At 38.6% G+C, this 26,436-nt stretch overlaps 1 protein-coding gene across 1 annotated transcript in view; it reads left to right on the forward strand.

Moving 5' to 3' along the window:
- MOV10L1 (Mov10 like RISC complex RNA helicase 1) overlaps positions 1 to 26,436 on the forward strand; it is a 52,055-nt gene that overhangs the window by 15,690 nt on the left and 9,929 nt on the right. Inside the window, exons 11-26 of the mRNA XM_054807243.1 lie at positions 552 to 729; positions 1,349 to 1,419; positions 1,797 to 1,888; positions 2,669 to 2,727; positions 3,296 to 3,411; positions 6,877 to 6,973; positions 8,032 to 8,210; positions 8,714 to 8,860; positions 9,533 to 9,654; positions 10,435 to 10,534; positions 10,976 to 11,140; positions 12,613 to 12,786; positions 13,550 to 13,699; positions 14,853 to 14,960; positions 17,908 to 18,045; positions 18,810 to 18,901. Of these exons, the coding sequence (XP_054663218.1) occupies positions 552 to 729; positions 1,349 to 1,419; positions 1,797 to 1,888; positions 2,669 to 2,727; positions 3,296 to 3,411; positions 6,877 to 6,973; positions 8,032 to 8,210; positions 8,714 to 8,860; positions 9,533 to 9,654; positions 10,435 to 10,534; positions 10,976 to 11,140; positions 12,613 to 12,786; positions 13,550 to 13,699; positions 14,853 to 14,960; positions 17,908 to 18,045; positions 18,810 to 18,901 (1,988 nt within the window). The remainder of the gene's footprint in view (positions 1 to 551; positions 730 to 1,348; positions 1,420 to 1,796; positions 1,889 to 2,668; positions 2,728 to 3,295; positions 3,412 to 6,876; positions 6,974 to 8,031; positions 8,211 to 8,713; positions 8,861 to 9,532; positions 9,655 to 10,434; positions 10,535 to 10,975; positions 11,141 to 12,612; positions 12,787 to 13,549; positions 13,700 to 14,852; positions 14,961 to 17,907; positions 18,046 to 18,809; positions 18,902 to 26,436) is intronic.

The raw sequence follows: 26,436 nt of genomic DNA on the forward strand, positions 1-26,436 counted from the left end.
GTGGAGGGTGTCCCTGCCCATGGCAGGAGGGGTGGACTAGTTGACCTTCAAAGGTCCCTTCCAACCCAAACCGTTCTAGGATTGGATGATTCTATGAGATGCATTAAGCTCTAAGGGAGAAAGTTCAGGTTCTTTCAAGTTGCCATAAGTTGTATAATCATCAGCCAGGGCCAAGACTGACATGACTCTCTCTTCACCCATCTCTGCCCATTGTACTTAGATGTCAATGCTTTCTGGGATTGCTGAGCATAGAACTCAGTTCATAGACTGCCCCTGAATTCAGATGTTGAAACTGCCATTGTAGTAGGGAGAAACTTAGTTAACTCTGGCTATTGTAACTGAGTTCTGAGGACTACACTAATTCTGCTTTGACTACTGGGGGAGTTTAAAATGTTAGCTAGTGTGCAGGGACAAGTATTTAGGTGCCTTAATTGGCAACTCAGTTGCTGTGCAGTCTGTCTTAAGAGGTATTATGTATAATGTTAAGAATAGTGGGTTCCATATCTTCTTGCAGAAGTTATAACAATAATGTATGCTATTCTGTTTTTCAGCATCTTAATCTAGATAATTATAAAGCAAACTTCTCTACTCTTTTGTGGCTTGAAGAGATCCATGCAGAAATGGAGATAAAAGACTTTAATATGAGTGGGGTTACTTTGAAAAGGAATGGGAACTTGTTAGTCTTGGAAGTGCCAGGAGTGGAAGAGGGCAGACCTCATCTGACTACAGGTTGTAATTAATATGAGATATATCAATCAACATGCTATTTGTTTTTTTTCAGTGCAATACTAACTCCGCTGCTTATTCATTTGTTTAAAGAAGTCTTTCACGTATTTGAACATTAGGTTATTAATCTAGGCTACTAGTCAGGTGAACTGCACTGTTAGTGTCTCAGCGTGAGTCAGTCTTACTGAAGCAGCGTTGCCTGCATCTGTTCTTATGCACATTACGATACTTTAGGATTTTTCATGTACGAAAATTGGTGGGGCCTTCAGCAAAAATAAATTGTGCAATGTAGTAATAACTTGAAAGACAATAGGTGTATCAAAAGCAAACACTGGGAAAGCAGTTAAAATTGAATTAAGAACATCAAATAATATAACGTACAAGATCCTGTTTTCAGGAGGTGTTGTCTGATGGCATCAATGTTAGGTGCCTTTTAACATGTAATATACAGCTGCATGTGGCATTTCAGAACAGGTACTCACAGACACAGCAACTTTGCTGAAGTTAGTTAACATCCTGCAAATTCTCCTAGTTTAACCATGCAAAAGAGGAAGAAATTAAGTGCTGCGGCAAGAATTTTACTATTCCTTGTAACAGTATGTTGCCTTTTAACTTTGTTTAGGTGATAAGGTGATACTGAAAAGTCAGGTCTACTCTGAGCATATAATAGAGTATGTTGCCTATATTACTGAGGTAAGCAAGGTGTATCTTCTGTTGAAAATACTGTGGCCCACAGGTTTCAAAGGGGAAGATAGCAATTCATGGAGTTACAGACTAGTTTAACCTGGCTTTTGGAAAGCTAGATTTGTTTTATCTACATTGAGTGGTGATTTTGTATTTTTATTGTATTTTTTGAAGACTTTGGCTTCCCTATTCTTTCTAGATTATAATCTTTACCTGCTCTGAAAGCACTCATAACTTAATCTAGATATGCAATATGTTGACAGCAGGTAAATCTTGGTGTTCTTTTTGGAGGTGATGGGAGGGTTCAATGCTTTCAGAGATGCTTCTTTGTGTTTAAAGTACTAAACCTTCATCAGTAAACTGACTGGTTTTTATCTTTGCAACAGATATGTAATGAAGATGTTACTCTTAAATTTAATGCAGACTTTGAACAGGCTTACAACTTGGAGCCCATGGATGTGGAATTTGTTCATTGCAGGTATCTTTATAAGTTTCCAAAAAGCTGCATTTAATGATTCCTCTAGTAAAGTGACTTTTAAAATATACGTGACTGTCAGTTGGTTGTTTTGGTGGATACAGGTAGGAGGACATAATTAAGATCTTGCCAATTCTTTCACCTCTTTCCCTCAACACACCTTTGGCACTACATTCATTGGTAAAAGACTGCAACTGTTGTCACAATGTACAATGAATTCTTGTCTTAAGCCTCTCTAAATGATTGCACCAATGCCAGGTAGTGAAATGGTGAGAGGGATGAGGTGGGATCTTTTGGTTTTTTGAGGGGTTTGGGGTTCTTTTGGTTGTTTTTTTTAAGAAAAAAATATACCAATATGACTGCAAGACCATGCAAAAAAAATTAATGTTAACCACCCATCTTTTTATTATACTTTTTTTATTCATGGGATGTTTATTATCTATACAGAGTTGCTTAATCTTCTCTGTAAAACCAGCTTCACAGAGAACTTCCTTGAAAGATCATCTAAGTCTGGAACACCAGGCCATCTTTTTCTCACTGAAGAGCTAGAGAATATATGTATCAACGTTATTCATAGCAAAGCTGTCGATTGACACTTCTGCAGCATATATCTCATAGATGCTTCTGGTTTTGTTTTGTTTTTTTTTAAAAAAGGCAGTTTTCTATAAAACTCCTATTTTCATATGCACTGGTGCATAGTAAAAAATACTGGATACCTTGTAGGTGTAGTTTATGGAAATGTAAGCTTTTACTTTAATCTACAAATTTGTATTCTGTTAACAGGATTACTAGTAGGCGATGCCAGTTGGCAGTTGAGCAAGCTAGCTACCTGGGTGAAAAAGGTAAACTTCAGTTGACTTAAGCTGTCTAGAGGAGTTTGTGGGGTCTTGTGTTTTATATTGCTTTCACATCAGGGCATACTGAGAAGAATGCATTGTAGTTTGTTCTTAGAGGAGCTTTCTGTAATTTGGGGGGGGGGGGGGGTGTGTGTTTGTTTGGTTTTTTTAAAAAACAAACAAACAAAAAACCTTCTCTGAATCTAGAGTAGATGTCATCAGAATGATTTCATCTGCTTGCCATCACAGGGGAGAGGAGTGGAAAAGAACTTTTGTGAACTGTTTGAGTCAATAAGAACTGTAGAAATCATACTGTCATAATAATAGCAAGTGAAATGGCAGTGTTTTGTGTTACCTCAGAATTTATTAAAAAGCACTGATTTCCTGTTTTATGGTTGAGTAGAATGATCTGTATGAACTTCACACAGGTCTTTACTAATTTTATGTTAGTTCTGATAAACCAGTTTTGGCAACTCGGAGCAAGCTGATGTACCGGCAGTAATGTTAATCAGTGAAATATGCGAAGTGCTTGTGTGGCTTTCAAATTTCTCTGCTTTCTCCCCTAAATTTGAAGTATTATTTCCGCAAAACCTTGTCTTACAATCACCACAAGTTATCAAGACCCAGAATACTACTGCCTATCATGTTGTTGATGATGGCCTTGAACAATGTTCCCAACAGGAAAGTAAGGTATGTATTCTGTAAATATTCCTTAAAATGCTGAATACCATTCAGATTGGTAACAGATACCTACTGTACAACTATCCTTAGAAAGGAATTGCATAATGGAGTATCAAAGTTGTATTCTGCTGCTTTCTGATGACAGAAACTTGCTGCCTGGGGACAAGGGATTTTATGATAACTGATACTGTTAAGCTAACACTCCCATCTTAAATGGTACGTGCTTATAAAAAACCCTGTATGATTATAATTGGAATTGTCAGATTTACCTTAGACTAGTTTCCGAGGCTACTGTTGAGTAGATACTTAAGTTCTGTCACTGTGGCAGGAAAAAATTTTATGATAGAAGGTAATCATCTTGTTCTGAGTAGATTTACCCAGGCTTCTTAACTGCTAGTTCAATTATATGAAGAAAATGTAGAAAACTCTTAGAAAGGACTTAAGAAGGTTACCTAGTCCTCCTTCTATTTGAAGCAGGACTGTCAACAACACTACATCAAGTCCATTTGGGGGCGGTTGGAAGGCGTTTCTTTATTTTTGTTTAGAGATTTCGTAGCCTCTGCATAACTTGTGCTTCACCACCTTTCCACTCAAGATTTTTCTGAATTCCCAGTATGAGTCTTCCACCTGCAACTTGTGGATGTGGTCCCTTGTTATATCTTATGTGTGACTACAAAGAAGAGTTTATCTTATTTTTTTTATTTTTTTAATAACTCTGATTTAAGCCATCATGGTCTATTAGACTGCCTCTTCACCTCCTCGTGGCCAAACTAAAAATCCAAGCTCTCTCAGCCTCTCCAGTTCATAACAAGAACATGATATTGGCTCATGTACAGTTCTAGCATTCACAGTAACCCAGGATGCTGAAGAGAGCCTGAGGATTACTAGTCAGCCAGTGTGTTCTTGGCCTTTCTTGGTTCACACAGTTACTCAATCCCAGATGTGGAGCTTTCCATTTTTCCTCACTGAACTTTGAGTTTTCTGTTGGCTCTGTTGCCAAGTTTCTCATGGTCCCTCTGAACTGAAGATGAACCATCATGTATTTGAGGTATGACTGCTGATTTTGTGTTGTCTGCAGATTTTTCAGCGGTGTTATTTAGTTTCATCGTAGTCATTGATGAAGATACTGAATAATACTGATGTCTACAACCACCCTGGGGTTCTTAGGTTTTGACCAGCTTCCAGCTGAGTATCAAACTATTGATTAATACTCTTTGAACCCAGTAGTTCGGTCAACTTTCAACTCATCTAACTGTCTGTTGATCTAGCTAATATGGCTTCAGGCCACAAATAAGAATGATGGGATAAGTAAACCATTTCAAAAGCCTTGCTAAGGTCAAGGAGTATTACAATAACTGCTTTTCTTTTGTCCATGTAATAGTCTGTCTGCATAATAGTCTCCTTACATAGAGGAAAATCAGGTTGGTCATGTAAGGTCTGCCCCTTGGTTTAGCCATATTTACTATTCCTGGTCACCCTTTTTTCCAATCATGTGAAGGACATGGAATCCAGAAGGATGTGCTCCATGATATTCTCAGTGACTGGAGTGAGGCTGATAAGCTGTAGTTCCCCAGGTCTTTCTTGTCCATCTTAAACTGGAGTAATATTAGCTTTTTCCTCCTGTCAGATACATTCCCTGGCTTGTCATGATTATTTTTTTTATTGTAGATAATACACAGTAGCGTCCACAGTTGTGATTCACCATGCTGATACATCTACTTTATGCAGTGTCTCTCAGCAGTTTGTAGCATGGTCCTCTTCTTCCGTTACTTGTCCCTTTCCTTCCCATACTGTTACTTTGCACAGGAGTCTAGAGGCCTGCATGTGAGGCAGAAAGGACTTAGAGTTCTTTCCCATCATCCATCAATAAATTGTTTTCTCTTATCCATCTGTGAGCCTCCGTGATCCTTGAACTGCCTCTCTTCCACCATATTTGCTGTTGTCTTACTCTGTTCTCGCCACATTTTAGTTTCAGCTGTACTTTGACCTTCCTGATTTTGTCCAACTGTCCAAGCGGTGTTTTTGTATTTTGCCTGTCCTTGTTTCTGCTTGTAATAAGATCTTTATAAAATCATCAAGAAGCTACAAGCTTAGCTAAGCAGGCCTTCTGTTGAAATTTCTGATGATCTTGTGCAACAGGATGGTTTACTTATGATCTCTCAATAAGCAACTTTCAGCTCTCCTGGGCACCTTTTTCCCACGTGGTAGCTTCCCAGAGGATTTTTGCCTGCTGATGTCTTACAGAAACAGGTTTGCTGTAGAAGTGCCAGAGTTCCAACTCCGCTGCTTTACCTTCTGAGCCTTCCTCCAATCTTGCAATCTCTGCAAGAGAAGCTGATATGGACACATGCTCTTTGCTGTATATGAGCAGCAAGTTTATTAGAACATTATTTCTGGTCAGCGTGTCATCCATTTACATCAAGAAGCTGTCACCAACGCAGTCAAGAAATTCTAGACATTTCCTGGGTGAATTGCAACAGATGTGTGAATGATCGAAATCTCCAGGAAGCTGCATGACCTGTGATCAGGACAGCGATGCCAGTTGTTTGTCAGAAGTCTCATCCATGTTATCTTCTAGTGGGGATTATTATATTCTAGCAGACAATACTGCTGCTGTTCCATACTCCTGTGGTAACAACTCGGATATGTCTCTAGGTTTGCAATTAATAATGTGCAGTCAAGGAGCTCCTGCACATAGACTCAGAATCATGCTGGTGAGAGCAGCTCATTATTGTTCAGCAAGATGCCTGCTTCTACTGGGGCCTTTCTGTTTGACTAGAAGGATGGTGGAGAACATCACCTGGACCCCTCATGCTTACCCCAGAGCTATATGATCATCCCCTTGATCTATTCAAGTTGTCACTAGTACCCACATGGGTAAGCAGCAAAGGGAGTAGTCAGAAGGACTAGATGAGCCTTGCAGTCTTTCCATGACATCATGGCTCTGGGGAAGCAGCAGACATCTCTGGATGATACCTGTGTCCTGTACAAGGAGTAATCAACATCTAACACTCATCACTTCACTGGATTAGGATCAGTGTTATTAAGATGACGGAGGTATTTGGTCCAGAACCTTGCAAACACCATGTTCCATACAAGCAGTTTTCTCACATGCTGCACTCTGAAAGAGGTATCATTTTGCTTAGTGGTATGGAATGTGGATGTCAGCTTTTGTGGAAGGCAACAAGTTATTCACCCATGGCTTCAAAATCCTCATCTGAGCCTGCAAAGTATTTGTGAAATAAATGTTCAATGTTAACATAAGCCAAACTTTTAAAAATCTTAATTTTAAGGTGGGAAATCCTCACACTTTCTACTACCCTATTTTCTGTCTTCACAGTAGATACTCTGTTTAATGGGTTAATGCTATTTAGCGGGAAAAATTAAAACCTAGCAACTTCAGAAGTGTTAGCGAAGATAGTTACCTGTCATCTTAAGGTTATAAATGCATTTATCTTCACTTGCTGTTTTCAGGTCAAAAAACTGCAGAACAAACAGTCACAATGCATGGCATCAAGGGAGATGAACATAAGAGATGTGATGAGAGTAACTGCACAAACAAGCCAACTTGGTATGCTTTAATACTTTATATTCAAGTTGCAATCACCTCGGTAAACCAGGGCTGAGTAAGATACCTTTTAGATGTCCTCGTGCTGTCTTTTAAATTCTAGAACAGTACTAGCAGGAAGTTCCATTGGAGTCTTTCTATGGGTTGCTTAAACATCTTCAGTTCATAGAATCATAGAGTGGTTTGGGTTGGAGAGGACCTTGAAGATCGTCTAGTTCCAACCCCCTGCCATGGGCAGGGACATGAGGTTGCCCAAAGCCCCATCCAGCCTGGCCCTGAACACTTCCAGGGAGGGGGCAGTAAACATCTAGTGATATATTTTGAACTCAATAAATTATCACTTTCCTATCCTTTACTGGAAAATTTTTGGTCATGTTCAAAGTTTCAAATTTGTTGCTGAGATGCTGTGTCTTATCCTTGGGATAGCTACTTTGCCAAAGATGCTAAAACTTTAGAAAAGTTTTCAGAAAGCCCAGATCATTCCTATGCTTTTCTGGAAAGTGTTACTTTAAACGCCAGAGAGGGTGATTTGTATCACTTCTTAGGAATAAGATGCCTAAAGTATGGAATAGATTACCTAGAACGAACTTCTGTCTGAGGGTTAACAAGATTCTGCTGTAGAAAGCTAAAGCTAGACTAATTCAGACAGGATTAAGAAAAAAAATTTTAATAGTTGTGTCTTACTACTGGTCATCTAGTACTGGTACTGTCCCGGAAGTACCAGTTATTGAAAGTTACTGAAATTTTGCTATTCTAGGACAAAAAAAGTGAACTTGATGCTAAAATTACTGAACAGAGTTTTTACAGATTGTTGGGTTACGTTATCATAGTCCTTTTCTGGCCTCCAATTTTATTAAAGATCCAATACACTTCTGAAATATTAATGGCTTATTTTCTATATGCTATTCTGTGAAATCAGAATTTTTGAGAAATTCATTAGTTGTTACCATGTAAGGAAAATTAAATTTTTTGGAAGTATAGTGTGAATTGGAATTCCTCTAATCTACTTATCTTAAAAATACTTATGTGGAGTTTTAATATAGGCTTATCTTGATTTATAGTTGGTGAAACTGTGCCACTTAAACAGAAAGATGGTGAATTTTTCAATCCTATGCTGAATGAGCAACAGAAACTGGCAGTGAAAAGGATACTGAGTGGCGAATGTCGTCCAACACCTTACATTCTCTTTGGACCACCAGGAACTGGAAAAACATTAACAGTGATTGAAGCTATTTTACAGGTAATGGTGGATGACAAATCAATCATCTCTAATCTTTTCAGTGTTGGAACACTTACAGTAATTCTGTAAGTACCACCATATTTTTTTTTTCCCCAGGAGTTTTCAAAATACTCTTTTTAAGATCACTTTCTATAGCTCCATAGCTTGATACAGATTTAATAGAATTCCTGAATGGCTTATTTTCAAGTCATCTTGTCTTCATCTTTAAAGCTTTAGTGAACAGTATCTAACTTGCGATTCCAGCAGTGCATAATATATTCATGAAGCACAGGTATACATTAATATGATAATCATGAATTAATTCTGCTGTCAGTACACTCAGTTTGAAACTACTTAGTCCTGACTGTCAAAACTAGTGTTCTTGGACTGCAGAAGGATGGATGAATATAACATGTGTGCAAAACTCTTCTGGATTCTGTATTCAGTGAAATAAAATGGGCATGTTTGAGCTATTGCTACTTCTCTAAATAACCTTTGTTTAATGTCCATCTTCTTTAATGTAGATACATTATACTCTACCAGATAGTCGAATTTTGGTTTGTGCACCATCAAATGCTGCAACAGATCTGATTTGCTTGCGGCTGCATCAAAGCAATCTGTTAAAACAAGGAACTATGGTCCGAGTTAATGCTAACTTCAGGTCAGTAGAGGTAAGTATTATAGATATCTGTCAGTTAATATTTTGATCTTAAAATACTGATTTAGTAATGCAACTGTCAGTGGTTATTAAGCTGGTAAGGCTTGTTTAGAATCCAAAGTACAAACATATTATTTCAGCTTCTCCACAAGATTAAGTGGAAAATGTTGTTCATAGTCCTTAATTTGATTGTATGAGCATAGACTCTTAACCTCTTTCCTGCAGTGCTTAAGTCTACAAGCAGCACTTACATATCGGTGGGATTTTTAATGTGGTAAGATGCTTTGACTTACTAAGCAATCCTAAAGTCTGTTACTGAAGTCGTGCCTTTGTCTCCAAATTAAGACTACTTACACAGAGATGACAATCCTAATTGCTTACTATTCTATACAGTACACACACATTGTGTGTGCATTTTTATATATTTATATACATATATGTATGTATATGAAACATCCATATATTCAAGTTCGATCCTTACAATAGAGGAAACACAGATGTCTTTCATATGTACTACTTTGTTTAGGCAAATTAATGAAGAATTCATTTCTGTGTATGAATAGGTCTAAATCAAAGTGTTTTGCTCAGCTTCTAAAATAGTTCTCAGTGGGCTTATTTATTCAAATTAAAACATTTAATTTTAGGGCAGCATTTTGTTTTACAAAATACCTTTTTATTATTGCAGCAAATTGATGACATGGTGAAACCTTACTGCAAAGATGGTGATGATATCCGGAAAGCTTCGTGGTTCAGGATTATAATTACCACATGCAGCAGTGCAGGACTGTTTTATCAAATGGAAATACGGTAGAGTACTATAGATAGGAATATCACTGAGAGAGCTGGATGCTACAAAATCCGGAGCTTTTAGATACCCTCTGTACTGCAACTTGAGTTGTTTTAATACAGTTTATTGCATGTGCCTCTAGTTTGAAAGTATCTTCCTAACATACAACTTGGTTTTGGTAATGTTTCAGCAGAGACTTTCTCCATGGTAAATTTAATAATTATCTTGAATAACATTAAAAACTTTCGACACACTAACTTCCCCACTACCAGTGGGATCCTTGGAAATTATATCGTATTTGGTTTTTATCAAGTCACATTTACTAACTGTAAACAACCACAATGTCAAGTGCTGTTAACAAAAGACTCTTCTGATTCTGATTTTAATTTTGTAAAAGGACAATCTGAAGCCAAACTCACTTGAGTTGCTTGGTAGAAACAAAGCCTGGGGATTGTCTTCACCACACCAAGTGCATTGTTCTAATTAAATAGCTGAAGGAAATTGAGAACAAGGAAAGCTTTTCTAAGTGTCTTAACCTTGGTATAAACAATCTTTTAAATAAGATTACCAGTGGTTGTGTATATCAGAGTATGTAAGCAAAGTCAGAGATGACAAATTGAAGTTACTGGGGTGTTTTTCTATATTCCATGTTGAAAATGTCCATCTTCACTCTTCATGTGTGGTGTTGCTTGGCACAGCTTGACAAGGAAGTTAACAGAATTGTTGAGGTCAACCACAGGGTGGCAGAATGAACTAATCTGAAAACAGCCCTGTTTTGGGTTCATGTTACTTAATTCCAGGCCTGGACACTTCACTCATGTGATTCTGGATGAGGCAGGGCAAGCAAGCGAACCAGAGAGCCTGATTCCTATTGGGTTGATTTCAGAAGCTAATGGACAGGTAGTTCTCTTAGCATAGTTTACTGAAAGTAAAAAAATTTTGGTTTACTGTTTTCATTTTTGTGAATGATGTAGAATGCAAGCAGCCATTTCCTGGTAATGAGTATGGAATTCTGAGTACTTGTAATAAATCTTATTCATGTATAATCTCCATTTCCCACACTTAAGTTGGTTTACGTCTAAAACAAGCCTATATTGATAAGACAGGATTCAGTGTGTGGAAGACGTCAAAATAAAAATATACTTCCTTAGTTTAAGACAACAGTGTAGCTCTGTCCTGAGCCTAACCCTTCTTTGTAAATATATAAGATGTTTGGAGAAAAGCAGAATGCTTGATATAAATTGACCTTTGAATTCTGAAGTATGTATGTTGTTGTTGAAACTACATTTTTTTTAATAAATGTTTTAATACAAGATGGATTTCTTTTAATTGCATATACAGATAGTTCTTGTTGGAGATCCAAAGCAGTTAGGGCCAGTAATAAAATCTAAAATTGCGCTGACTTTTGGATTAAATATGTCCTTGCTGGAAAGACTGACATCAAGAGAGATATATCTGAGAGATGAGGATGCTTTTAGTGCCTGTGGAGCATATAATCCTTTGTTGGTGAGTAAAACTACAATTTTAATTACTTTTTTATCTAAACCAAAAAAGGAGAAACTGTGGTTCCTACTGTTTACTTACCACCTCTTTGCTCCTTGATGCTTAGTGATAAGTCTAGTTTGAGCATTAGTCCTCTAGGAAAGCTTGATTATTTCGAACATATACTCTGAATAGCAAGAATGCTGAGCCTTCCAGCATGTTAATACCCTTCTTTAAAAGGGCTCTCTGTGCACCGTATTTAACTTACTCTGCTTCAGAGCAAAGCAGAATTCTAAATAATGGCTTGAAATGCCTTTCCATATCCATTGTGTACATTTACTATAATTTCATAACTTAATTCTCCACAAATGAACAAGTACAACTTCTACTTTTAACATAAAAAGAGAAACAAAGTCTCCTCTTTAAACATGAAGATTAATTTTGCAAACATCCTGTTTCAGGAAGGGAAAAAAGAAACTTCCTCTTTCTTTATCATCTCTTCCTCTGAGGAATAGCTGCCCAAAGCTCCTGTATGGTGAAGTAACTGAAGTCTATGTTAAGTGGCAAAGGTAGCATAGTACATGAACGAGCACAGATGTTTCAGCTGCTTTAAATTATTGCCTGAAATATAGGGCTAAAGTTAAATTTACTGAGATGCCTTCCCATTCTCATGGTAATGTACTTTGAAGAATTAAACTGAGGACAAAAGATGACTAGATGACCATGTAAGCAGAGGAAGGAGGAAATCTGATGGCAGACTTAAGGCGGAAAGCAGGGCTGTTTGGCCCTAGGCTTTCGATTGGGTTCAGCCTACTGAAAAACCTGTCATACTTCCTCCTAAAATCTGTTATGGCAGACTTTCATTGTTGTATTCTTTATACAATGCTTAAGGAGAATTGGCATAGTGAGAGCGTAGGAGGCATGAGGGCTTCAAGGATACCATTGGATTGAATGTCCTATGTTAGTCTTTTTACAGGACACATTTTTTTCAAGCTGGTTATTACTGACTGGAGTGCTTCCTTAAGGCCAGTCTTTCATTTAAAGACAAATACATTTCTTGTTTCTAAGGCCAGCTTCTAACAGCTGTTCTGATGTTCCCTTTCTGCCTGTTAAGGCTTCCTCAAAAAAACAGGTTGCATCCATGGAAACCCCATGAAAAGAATGTGCCTGTAGATCAAATGTTTTAAGGAGCTGGAGAATGACCAATTCATCCATCACATATATACAGTTCCTTTTTTCTTTCTTCCCCCACCCGCTCCGCCCATCCCACCCCCCTTTGGAGGGGAAAGAGATGGTCCTTCAAAAAACTGCTTTTCTTTAGTATTTACTTATAGAAGATCATAGCTGTAGTTTTTGCCTTTAATACAGTTCTTCAGCAGCTTTAGAAAAGTTAAATGCTAGAGGATGGTAAGGTGGTATCTGCTTGGGAACTGTGTACTGTGAAGTCTGATGATTAATTGTGTTTCAGTTATGGACTTTGGTTTTTGTCTTTGCAGATCACAAAACTTGTAAAGAACTACAGGTCACATTCTGCATTGCTTGCCTTGCCATCTAAATTGTTTTATCATAAGGAGCTAGAAGTTTGTGCAGACACTTCAGTAGTAACTTCTCTGTTGCACTGGGGGAAATTGCCCAGGAAGGGATTTCCATTAATTTTTCATGGAATAAGGGTATGTAAAATGTTCATGTATTGAACATAGGAATAAGGAGGCCTGATAAAAGTTTGCTGGTGTTGTAGGTGAGTTTCCTTCAGAATGAATTCTAGAAAGGATATGAAAAAGAATAAATTTTCTTTTGCAAGTAATGTGACTTCATGCCCATCTGGTTTTAGAAACAACTACTGAAGTCAAATGTTTGCTAAGAACTTAAGCAGCTGCACATTGAAGTGTATTGTAGTTTGATACAAATTTGAATTCATAGCAGATTCTCCAAGATGGAGCTACAGTCAGATAGCTTTAGACTGCTTTTGATGAGTTTGCTGCATTAGAATGAATACAAGCCTGAAACTGGAGGATTGTTAAGTGTTAGGGTAGGCAGGGCAAAAATTGTACTTTAGAAAGAAGTTTTTCTTTTAGTCTTCCAAGAAGTTAGTAAAAAGTGATGATATCACATGCTTGGAGAGGCATGGTTTTGAACTCTTCTACCTTGCACAGAAGCAAGATACCAACTTGCTAACATGTTAATCTGAGTTGAGATTTAACTCCTTTGTTGCACACTTAAAGTACTGTTGCCATAAATTCTCCAGCTTAAAAAATATAAAAAGTTAGGTAATACTTGTTCATTGGAAAGGGTGCATAGCAAAGATGAGAAATTGTGTATAGAGTTATATCCTTTTTTTTTTTTTTGCATTTAGGCTGTATAAGAATAACCTATTAATAAATACATAGTCACTCTGTACCCAGTCTTCACCTTGTTTCCTTTCCTCTAATACAGGGCAGTGAAACACGTGAAGGTCACAGTCCTTCATGGTTTAATCCAACTGAAGCAGTTCAAGTAATGCAGTACTGTTGCCACCTTGCTAAAAACGAAAATGCTGTGGTGTCAGTGACTGATATTGGAGTGATTACACCATATCGTAAACAGGTATAACTGATGTCTAAGAACTTCGAAGTTGCTGTATTTCATCTTGTGGCTTCACGTTGTGACTGTGGTTTGTTAAAGCAGGGAGACATATCTCAAAACTTCACTGTTGTGTGTCATATTATACAGCGTATTATCAGTCATTAATGATGATTCCATTGAAATCTAAGCCTAGAGAAAGACAGCAGTAACGGCATTCTAGTTTTTTAGTAGAAAAATGGGGGGATGTGCTTGCCCTGCTGCATCTGTAGTAAGCATGGGTTTGGATATAATGCACACTGGAAGAAGAGGGTTTATGGATCCTGGAGTGCATTAAGAGTGTGGCCAGCGATCAAGGGAGGTTATCCTCCCCCTCTTCTCTGCCCTGGTGAGGCCGCATCTGGAGGACTGTGTCCAGTTCTGAGCTCCCCAGTTCAAGAAAGGGAACTACTGGAGAGAGTCCAGCAGAGGGCTGTGAGGATGATGAGGGGACTGGAGCATCTCTTGTATGAGGTAAGGCTGAGAGAGCTGGGTCTGTTTAGCCTGGAGAAGACTCAGAGGGGATCTGATCAATGCTTATAAATATCTAAAGAGTGGATGTCTAAAGGAAGGGGCCAGATTCTTTTCAGTGGTGCCCAGTGACAGGACAAGGGGCGATGGGCACAAATTGGAACACAGGAGGTTCCACCCAAATATGAGGAAAAACTTCTTCACTTTGAGGGTGACAGAGCACTGGAACAGGCTTCCCAGAGAGGTTGTGGAGTCTCCTTCTCTGGAGATATTCAAAACCCGCCTGGATTCAATCCTGTGCAACCTGCTCTAGGTGATCCTGCTTTAGCAGGGGGGTTGGACTAGATGATCTCCAGAGGTCCCTTCCAACCCCTACCATTCTGTGATCTAAGCTGTTCTTAGTAAAATGTGGATTATTAAAAATCTGTTGATTTCTCTTTAAATGACAGTAGCGAGTACTTCTCTAATAAGTGTGCTACTTCTCAGGAAAAGTTACAGGTTTAAAATAAAACCTTACTAGTAGATGATTATTAAGTTTGGTGTAGGCATTCCCTGTTACATCTGTGTTAAATCACATACTTGTATATGCAGTATGTTTTCATTTTTGAAGTAATCTACTCTCAAATGCAAAAATAAATTTCTTCAAACACTTTTTTTTCTTCGATAGGTGGAAAAAATTCGATTTCTTCTGAGAAGTATTGATTTGGCAGACATTAAAGTTGGCACAGTAGAAGAGTTTCAAGGGCAGGAGTACATGGTTATCATCTTATCAACAGTATGTATATTTGCTGTGGTCCTGTAGAGAATTTTTGTGTGTGTCTAATTCTCTATGTTTCCTTTTTGATATAGGACTTTTAAAATTTAAAAAAAAAAGTAAAAGCTATATTTTTTGTCAGTCTGTCACAGTATTTGAAAACAGAGCTTGTTTTCAAAGTGCATGGAAACAGTACAGCATCTATGATTTTGAGGTAAATCTTAAACCTTTGTAGATACTTGTGCTGAATTTATTTTAGTTTCATGCGGATAATGTATCTTTCACTTAAGTGTGCATAGGCAGAATGAAAACTGCATGCATTATAGATATTAGAGACACAACTGTGTAAATCACAGTATTAAAAAGTAATTATTTGACTTATAAAAGCTGATGTAGGTTCTTACGTTCTTTTTTGCTTTCAGTTTGAGAATCATCACTTAATGGTACACAGCTGATGACTTCCCAGACACCAATGCTGACTGTGCCTAGAAGCTGAATACTCTTTATCACTATTTATTTATTTTGTTTGTATTGTTAGGAGAGCACTTGATAGTCTTTCATTATTATCTTGATGGTGCACTTTAAGTGTTGTGCTGGTTGTATTATAGGGATGTTGGTAAAGGTCTTTTCTAGGTGCCAGCTTTTTGAACCTGAAGCTATCAAATGCCTTGGTGGGGGGGCAGGGAGGGGAATCCATGCTATGTTTCTACTTCAGCAGTACACTAGTCACAGGCCATCATTTTAACTATACATCACCTCCTTGATTCAGACTACATCTGTATAAATGTGAAGATATAGGGGTGTGAACTGCATCACTAGAGATTTTTAAATAACCATGAAAATGCAGAGGTATTTAGTTTCACTCTTTGTAATAAATGGGTTTTTCAGAAAAGTGCTGACAAAGGGGAGCCTTCAGGAAGTGTGGGATGATACACGTATTTGAGAAGATGCTTGCAGATTTGTGTTGAGCCATCCCTTGCATTTGACAGAGGGGAAAAGAGAGGATATTGTCACAGAGTACTGGAAGGAGTTGCTGTTACTTGGAAGCTGGCAGCCCTTGTCTCTCACCTTCCTTTTGCAAACTTGATGACCGATATGCTTCAGCAGATGCCTGGTTTTTCTGAAAGATCTCAGTGCATGTTATCTGCAGATGACAGATAAAGATGTATTCATAGTTTTCAGGCAGCTGACTAGAGTGTGGAAGTCCAATCTGTAGCAGTTGAGACATCAGGCTTCAGAAGCCTCTGAGGTTGAGCTGAGGTTAGATGCAGGCATACGCCAGTTCCCTCTCTCTAAATGCTAGATATTACTCCCGTGCATGCATATATCCCTGGTATTTCAATTCACATGAAAGCTCCATAAAGGGAAAAAAATACAGCAGCTTTTTTATGTCCTATTTTTCTGTCCTTTGTCTTCTCTGACATGTAAGAATGTTGGCTGGGGCTCTTGACAGGATACTTTTCTTTGTACTTCTAAGGAGAAATCAATGTGGAATTGAGAAGTATATGCAGCAGCAGCTAAATCAGCTGATAGCTACTGAGTTTTTTTGCAGATGGCTTCTTGCTACCAGAATATATGATACCAATCCTTTATGTTCTGAGACAACATCCATCAAATGCACACTGTTGTAGGCACACTGAACTCCTGGGCAGAAGTAAAAATCTGTGCTGGATCAGTGGAAAAGATAGTCGAGAAGCTTTAGAGAAACACTAACTTAATACTTTGAACTGGTATCACTTGCTGATGTTCGGTGTACATGATGGTGTTTGAGGGTCTAGACTTTCTGGTAGGCATTATGTGCTCTCCATAGCTGTATTTCCACCATGTGGAATTCAATTCAGAATACAAAAAAAGTCTGCATGTGCTTGGTTTTTTCCAAATGGTAATGTGGTTTTAGTGCAGTAAGTCTCTAAGTAAAGTAAAAGATTAAAGTGTTTGGAACATGGAGTTCCTGAGCTGTTTGGCACCTGGTTTCCCTCAGGGCTGTTCAAGAATGTACAGTACAGACAGAGCCTATTTAAGTAATAGCATATAAGGCAAACTGATCAAAGAAGGAAATATAGACCAGGAATGTGTAGCTGAAGCTATGACCAGTACTGAACTACTTCTAATGGGAGTACCTAGGATTTCCTGGAGGGGAGGATAAAACAGCTATGTAAACAACCAAAGTACTGGAAAGCAGGGTGAATGCAGGGACTGGAGAAACCGTTTGGTTTTGGGGGTTCTTTTGTGGCTTGGGGGAAGAATGCGTGGGGTTTTCTTGCTTGTTTTTTTTTCCTGAGGGCAATGGTACTATGCTTATTTTCTTTGTTCTGCATCATACCATAGCTTTTCAATCCAGCATTGTATCTCTCTTAAAGTAGTTATAGGTATGTACTATGCTCCTATTTATAAGAACTTATTATTTAGGTCATGAAAACTTTTCTTTTATCAAAGATGGGTTCAAATATAGGTGAAATAAATAGAAGTGAAAATTTAATGAGCAATAGTTACAGCACACTAGTTGCTTTGGCCGTTTTTTCCAAGCTAAGTCAAAGCCCACTGAGACAACTGAAGCAGGCGTGCAAAAAGATACACTGTGAATTGTCATTTGACTGTAGGAATTAGAATACCAGCAGCTCTAGCGTTTCTTCTACTGAAAAGATAAAATCACTGGGTTTTAGGAAGCAGTTTTGGTATTTTGTGTTTCAAATTACAGTGGGTAGTCCTGATGCTAAAATAAGACTAGTATGCCATTCTCTTGAAACTGCTGAAGTTGAATTAGTAGCCTATTGGAGAATAGACCTTCTGTGGGAAAGCCACTGGTGGAAATAGCTAACTGAAGTTTGGATGATGAAGTTAATCTGCATTGCTGACACTGAGCTGTGGATTGCTGCAGTAAGCAAATATTAATGCTAAAGTTACACTATAGCTAGGTAAGTTGTTTTCTTATTATTCTATTTCTAAAATGATCAATAATTGATTTTAGGTGCGATCTCATGAAGGCTTATTTGGTGATGACAAATACTGTTTGGGCTTTCTCTCTAACCCAAAGAGATTTAATGTGGCAATTACTAGAGCAAAAGCTTTGCTGATTGTCGTGGGAAATCCTCATGTTCTTGTGAAAGTAAGTTTTATTTTTATATCTTTGGATTGCATGTGGTATTTGACACAGTAAATGAATGATTTGGGGGGTTAATCCGATGTGAGGGAACATCAGATTATGTTAAGAATTGGTACAGTGTTCTCAGTCTGCATTTGGGAATATCTGAGCTCCATAGGTTCCTCTAAGTATGGACTGTTCAGGCACCAACACAGCAGACATCCAAGCACAAAGGGAATTGTAATGCTGATCTGTGCATACAGGCTTCTACCTCTAGAAGAGGTCAGAACCTCAATGCTGAAGTTCTCCAGCAGCCTGCAAGTCCATTAAGCACGTTCTGAATAACCTTATGCAGTCAGATGCTTCACAAAATGCAGTTGCTTCACTTTTTAAATAGAGGGTGGTAGAAGTCCCAATTAATGTAACAGCCTTCCAGGGAGGCAGTCTCCTTTGGAACCCATGCATGGTCCTTCCATAGGAATAAGGTGATCTTTTCATAATATCTGATAAGATGTTACATCTGACTTTCCAGATAAGAAGGAAAGCAGTATTCCAGAAACAATCTGAATACGAAGTTTAGTCTCCCCACACCTACATGCAACAAATGTAACTTAGAGCAGCTATAGGTATCTTCCTCCCATGTTACACCATGCTTATACCAGTTGCAGAGGTCTGCTTCTGGAAGAGGTCCTATTAAATCTCCTGCATGCATGTGCCATGTTAATTTGTTTGAAAATTCACTTCACAGAGCAGTATAACTTAAATTAAACATTAATCTTCTCTTGTAGGATCCCTGTTTTTGTGCACTGTTAGAATACAGTTTGATGAATAGAGTTTATGTAGGTTGTGACCTGCCTTCAGAGCTGGAGTGCCTGCAGGAGTGAGTGTCTGGTCTTCTCTTTAACCTTGCTAGATATGGATCAGTTCACAGTATTGTTAAAGCTAGTATCATTTGAAAGATTGAGAAATACAACAACTTGTGGTATCATAGTAGGATTTGATTTTGCATTCTTAAGTATGGTAAACATAATAACATGTAATGTAACCATATTTTCTCCCACCCCATAAGAAGAGTCTGAGCATTAAATATTAAATAAGAGCTATTGTTGACTGGTATTTTATGTATCCCCAAATGATGCATTATGTATTTCATGACCATTAGGATTGGGGTGTTGGGGGTTGTAGGAGAAATGTTTAAGATGACTTTACTGTAATTAAATTTGCTTGAAGATTGATTTAAATGTGTCTCTTCTAGTAATATGTTGTTAGATGGGTGTTATCTACTAGATGAAACTCCTGTTTTTTTTTTTAAATCAAAATTGTTCATGGAAAGGTAAGCAAAATTTTTCTTATTCCATTTAACTGACAGGTGTGACTAGTTTTTCAGTGTTCAAGATGCATTCGGTCCTCATCTGTTTTGGAACTAAGAATACTTGACACAAACTTGGTCCTGACCAAATCCAGCATCTCTTATCCTCAGGGAGAGGCACATGTTCTGAAATGGTTAGAAGTTTCTCCAAACAAGATTTTTATACTTTTTTTAAGTGAAAAACTTGAAATTTAACAGTATAAAATAGTAGTGGCAACTTATTTGCTTTTCTGTTTAAAATGGATGACTTTATGCCTCTGTACAGAACAGTATGCCTGAATACTCCAAGCTTCAGAAGAAAAATGCTCATGAACTCATATGTTAGCTTCTCCTTATTCTATAATTTTTTTAGCTTCTCAGTTTTCTCAGAGTTCTGTAGTGCCTCCTAAAAGTGGACTGTCCCAAGAACGTATGTGTCTTGTAATTTTGTTATGGGAGCGTTAAAGTAATATATCCATGATGTGAACTGTAGTGATACATGAATATCTCCACTTGACTGATGTTGAGTATCTTAAGCCGAGCATGCTTAAAAACCCTACTTCCAGTTTCTAAGGCTTTTGTATATACAGCTGAGATCACACAGGATTTATGTGGTTTTCCACTGCAGTCCAGCTGTATGTCAGAACAATGCCTAAAATGGTGGGTCAAGAAAAAAAAAGAAGCATGTTTTGTATTTCTACAGACACACTGTAGAATAAAGTATCTTGGTTTATTTTGATGAAATTAAAAATAACTGATGGTTTAGCAGTATTCCTGCTATCAGATTTATTGGATACTGTGCTGTCCCCTTAAACAGTGTTTTTCTCTTTTTCTTCTCTCCTTGTTGTGTGGCAAGACTTAATCACCACTTTAGGAATAGTTGGACAACTAGCCACTGTGTTTAGGAACTGCCAGTACAAGCAGATGGTGTTCTGTTACAGACAGAAGTATTTTGGATAGGACTGTAGCCTACAGAGAAACAAATGGAAGGGGGGCGGGGGGGGAAGAGAGCAAGCTTTTGTTTGCTTGTTTACAGTCCACTCATCACTTCCATTCCTGATATGCACTGTACTCTTCCTCTGCAATGTACAACATGTAGATACTGCAACTCAAGACACAAATGTGGTAAAACATCAAAGCCAGATACGATGTAAGGGTACACTGTACTGGTGACACCGTGTGGAGAACCCAGAATTACCTCTCGCCCAAACTATGCTGCATGAGTGTATCCTGTCTGAGTCACGGCTGTATTTGAGTAGCACTGTAGACTGTTCAGCCCAGACTCTTTGGCATGATATTATTCTGCTTAAATTGCTTTCACACATGACAGGCCAGAATAGATGGTTTGTGTTGTTGCAGTGTGGTGCTGAAAATCCCAGCATCGATGATGCCATGCCAATATTCTACATCAAACTCAGGAAGTTCTTTAAGTAAGAGTCTGTCCTAGTTGTTGCCTGTTGAAAGACCTCTTGCTTCAGGATTGTGTAATGACATACCACCTCTCACAAACCACTGTTTAGGGCTGCCATTGCTGAGGTTGAGGGCCAACCTTGGCCTTTGATTGTGCTCATGCTCTCTTCAGAGAACAGTGAAGAGGTCATAATGGACATGGATGATGCTTACATTACTGCAAGATACAGTCCAGAACTCCTGATTAGTATTTTCATGACCTCTGCATAGCAAAGTAGCAGAGGATTTAATAGTCGTTTAACTGTAATAGTTTCCATGTTGACAGTTTCTACAAAGATAAAAACTACTTGATGTATTTTTTAACATTATGCTTTTATTACTCAGCAAAAATCAAATTATAAATGCCTATTATCATACATGGTATTTAATTTTCTAGAAGAGTTCTTAGTTTAAAGGGCAAGTACACATTTTCGAGGGAAGGAAAAAAAATAATCTTTCATCTAACAACTATATTTTGCCAGTAGAGAAACTCACATACTCATAACTGTTCTTAAGGTAACTCATATCGTCCACAACTAAAATGTGGAAAACATTCCCTGACTTGCTAAGAATAGCATCTGACAGTCTTAAAAAGTGTTTCCAGAGAAGTGCTTATGCCTCACTGAGATGGCTGCACAAAGCAAGCTTGCACTCTTTATGCTGAAGAGTGGGGAGAAGGGGGATTTCTGTTCCTGCTTCTGTTGTTATGCCTTTAAAACTACACTTTTTTTTTCTTAACCCTTTCACCTCACCCTATGTGCTGCTGCTTATTAATGACTGAGAAGCCGTACTGTGTGATATAAAACAACTTTGCCTTCCTCCTTCTCTTGCAATGTTTCTCATCTCTTCCTGCCTACCCAGCTATACTGAAAACCTTGTTTGAAGAGAGACCTACCCATCGGAATTGTACAGGATTAAACAGTGTTTGCAACTTTAGAACAGCTGCTTCTGGCAGCTTGATGTGCAGGCAGAGCTGCTTGTTCCAGAGGTGTTAGCTTCAATAGTCTAGTCGTCTCCTTCATGAGACACATGGCCTGATGAGCTGGAATGAGGAAAAGGGGAGAAAACAGTCTGAGTTCTCCCTATTGGTTAAAATAGTCTTTCTTTTTCACTGTGACAAAAATTTACATAATTTTCTTTTGGGATATGCAAAAAAAGAGGATCAGCCACTGCATGCAGAAGTAGCAATGACAGAGTCAGTTTAGAGTTAGTCTCTTTGTTTTTAGAGACAGTTGAACCACGTGTTTGCATGAAAACCATGTTCCAGTTATTCAGTTGTGTTTACAGGAACAGTCTTTACCCCCCCCAAAAAAAAAAAAAAACAAAAAAAAACCCAACTCTGTCATGGTTATTTCCCATTTATTAATTCCTTGCCTTATAAAAAAAAATTACAAAAGCCTGACAGAGGGCTTCCACCACATCTTGGGGAGCACGTCAGAGGTACATCAGGTCGGAGAACACAGGAACACTATGACAAATTTCTTTTTCCTGGCTTCTCTCTAAATATTGTATTAGACATTTGAGTTTACGAAAAGCAAGAGACTGAGAAAGAGGTGGTCTGTAAAGCAGATAATTGCTTATGTTAAATGGCTCAAATTAAGAGCTGAAATTTTAAAAAATACCTTCAAAAGACCAGCCAAGCTGTCAGAAAACCTCAGAGGTTTCCTTGCCAGAATTGAAGCATGTAGTGCTCAACTGCCCACTGAACTAGTTCTTTTTGTTTTCTCAGTATGTTTCAAACAGTAGTGAAGGTCTGAGAAGTCCCTTGCTGCACTGTGTTGTTGTGGTCCCAACAGCCCAATTCTGTGCCCTGGTAGCAAGAGTTCCCTCAATGGATGGTTTTGCTTCTTGGAAGAAGTAACTTAACTTGTAGGTGGCTGCATTTAGATCACAAGTAAAAGAAAATTATGCGCTTCTAATAGTATTTTAGAATAGGAAGGCTTTATTAGAGTGGCAATCCCTCATATTACTTATTATAGTCTTCCACTGACTATTTTTAATGTTATTAAGTTCCCCTTAAATTGCTGTTGTTCATCTGTCCACACTGGTGCAGTGTTGGTCAGGTCACACTAAATCACTGATGGAGTTGCTGGGCAAGTATTTTTCTATGTCTCATTTGTTATTTCTGCTAGTTCCACATTTTTTTTTCATGACAGCTGTTCAACTGTGCTTTAGCTAATAAAAGTGACATCCCTACCAACTACACAGCAACATTTTGAAGATGAAACTGTGGGCCTCTGACATGAGCCTAATTATTCAAGTCACACCAGCTCAGTAATCCAAGACACGTGGATGGGTGGATACTCCCCAGTGCCATGCTGATGAAGGCATTGCAGATATGCTATGAGTATTTTTCCAGACAATGAGGGGTGGGAGCCCTGTTCATTCCTTCTATCCTTTATCCTCCTGAAAAATGGTCAGTGTGCACCTGAAGGGGAAAACAAAATTAAGGCTGTAGTTACAACCTGTATTCAACGCTTTGTGTGATCGTGGTTTTTCCTTTGGGCTCACTACCCCCATAAGGACTTTAGATCAGTGGGGCAAGAAAAGAATTCAATGTGCGGGCAACTGCACCCGCTATTTACTGTCTTCTGCAACCTTGATTTGACAATGTTACAGAAGTTTAATAGACTTTTCTCCTTTAAATAAAATAGCTTCAAGGTGTCCAGCAGTATTGTGCTGCACATTTTGAAGCTCAGATACCAGAATAATGAGTATTCTAAATCTTAATAAGAAACAGACTCTTTTAAAAAGCAATATTGTTTTTTTGCAGCTAACAAAAGAGAATATCAGCATTCATTCACAGATTGACAAACAATTCATTTGCCTCAGTTTTACCAGGCTTGTTAAAATTTATATACTCTGATTATTTAAACAATTGGTTGCTTTTTTTCTAATAGTAAGGAAAATGCAATGTGCCTCTAAGCTGTGGGGAAGGGTGTTCTCCCAGAAAATGGTGAAGAGTGGGAGTGTAAAATAATCCTTTTAAACTGCTTAAATTTCCTTACAGCTTTAAGTGGTGTTATGTCCCAATATCTCTTTAAAGATATTTCTGTACCAGCTTCTTCAGCATTGCTCTACAAGAGCAAAAGGAAACGCTTCCACGGCGGTGTCTCACAGAAGGACAGTAAGTGAGGAGGCGATGTGCTGTAGGAGGACAGAAGTCAAACTGCAGACCGTGGGATGAAGAACTGTATGTAAATAGAGGATAAAGTGCTGCTGAAATGTTAAATTTGGAAAGGCTTGGAATTTGTCCAAAAGGCATAAATTAATAATTCTAGTCTAGAACTAATCATTCTTTTAAGGAATACTAATGGCAAGGAAGAAAAAAATAGGAGCCAGAAGAAACTATAGGTAATGAAAGCATACAGTCAACAATTTTTAGTTTAAAAAACCCAAATGTATACACACAAAAACCCAAACAAATCACCCCCCACAAGAACTGGTGACTCTTTTAACCTTTACTTGTTTCTCTTCACTGTTCTTCTTCTATGACTTCTCTTCCTCTTGCCTAACTGGAAGGTGTAGAGGATGTGGTAGTGCTAGAACTGAATGGAAGATTCCTCTCTGTCGTCTGGTGCGTACACAGCTGGCAACGTAAACGCCCGAGTTGTGTTTCGACTAGATTTTTCTAGGCTACCTGTCTAGCTGATGGAGAGAAATTACTCCGGAAGTTGGTTTACTTTATCCTAAAACATGTCTAGAATATGTGAGTCATAGAATGGTTTGGTTTGGAAGGGACCTCAAAGATCATCTAGTTCCAACCCCTCTGCCATGGGCAGGGACACCCTCCACTAGACCACGTTGCTCAAAGTCCCATCCAATCTGGCCTTAAACACTTCCAGGGACGGGGCATCCACAGCTTCTCTGGGCAACCTGTTCCAGTGCCTCACCACTCTCACAGTAAAGAATTTTATAGAATGAATCCCCAAAGGTGCCTGTCCCTCACCACTGACTGGAGAGGGAGCCTAGAAACTGAGACAAGCCAAGTTCTGGGTAACTGAAGCTAGGTGAGGGGAAGCCTGCCCTCGCTGCCTGCATCTTCTCTTCCTAGAAGCAGAGGAAGCAGCTTTTCTCCTATGAGTTAATGAAAAGCAGTGCAGCCAAGAGGGGATATGACAGTGTTTAGGAAAATAACACAACTGGAATTTTAATTTTTTTTCTCCTGCTGAGGAAGTAAAGGTTGCTGATGTAAACTGGTTTACATCTGGAATACAGTAGCACAAAATGAAATGCTTCAGTGACCACTAACTACTGAAAAGCTGCCTTAGTAGAATGGTGGCAGAGCTTAGTACATCCTCATGTGAGGAAGTATGGTAACATGAGGTGTTACGTGCAGTTCATATCAAACTAGTTTCAATAACAACAGTGATCACATGGAGAATCAAATAAGGTCTATTTAAGTACTGTCTCACTAGGTTTGTGAATAAATTTAAATTGACAAAAGCCTGGTGCCAAAGACCTTGGTTTATTCATAAATGGGGAGAGCTACTCATAATGACAGCACTCCTCAAATAACACCCACACTGCAAGTCCAAAAGACTTGCATGAATTATCTTAGATCACCTAAAAATGAATGACCAGATAAAAGTGTGAAGCAAAATAAACATGGTAGCTCAGCAGCTGTTCAAGTACACACCCTTCCTAATGGGAAATAACATTCCCATGTTGACGAGTCCTGGACAGAACTTGGGTCCTTTTTTATTTGCTTTTGATACACTTTAATATGACAGAATTTGGTTACTATCGCCAAGGAAAATACTGCCACTTTTCTTTTTACACTTTGGAGTATGCATAATGTAAAAGGTAAAAGTACGTAAATATTGTGGTTCATGGTTCCTTGTACTTTCAGCTTGGAAAAAAGTGCATCCAAACAGTATCAAAATTAAGGGAAGGTGAGAAGTAGCAGAAATTCAGAGTAGAAAAGAGCAAAGATGAAGAATGAAGATGAGAAACAGAGAAATACTTCTGTGTGCATTCTCCTTAAGGAGAGGGACCCAGCAGTAGCGTTGGGTCTGCAGAGGGGTATCTGAAGGGCAGGTGATGCCATTCCAGCCGGTGGCTGCGGGAGCTGGTGGGGAAGTGCTTTGGGGCTTCTCCGTTCTTTCATAACACCATGCAGGTGATGATGCGTGCCGTGAGGTCTGTGAAGCGTGTCCTATGCGTCAGGTTTTCACATGCTTCTGCATGCCTAGTGGCATACAGTAAAGCTAGGGTCCCAAAAACTACTTTGCTTCAATAAAAGCTGGAGTATATTGGGTTTTTGCGAACAGAAAGCTCTCCCTTAATGTGCCTTTTAGTACAGCAATGCTTAGCAGGAGCGTGCTAAGAGATCCATGTATTCCTAATAATATGTCTGAAAAGCAACAAAATGCGTCCCTGTATGAATACCAGGAAGGTGATCCCAGTCACCATCAACCTGACAGGTGATCGCTATCACAATATTTGAGTGTGTTTAGAGAGGTCACAACAACCAGAAGAGCAGCCCTGCTAGTGTAAGGGCCAAACGGGACACGGGCTTGTCCCTAACGGCCAGTCTTTTTAAGCAACCACGTGTACTGCATTGACTGTAAGTGTGCTCCAAAGGAAAAGCCCTAATGCTGCAGCCTTTGTTATTC

The sequence above is a fragment of the Grus americana genome, chromosome 1 (assembly GCF_028858705.1).
Source record: "Grus americana isolate bGruAme1 chromosome 1, bGruAme1.mat, whole genome shotgun sequence".
Classification (NCBI taxonomy): domain Eukaryota; kingdom Metazoa; phylum Chordata; class Aves; order Gruiformes; family Gruidae; genus Grus; species Grus americana.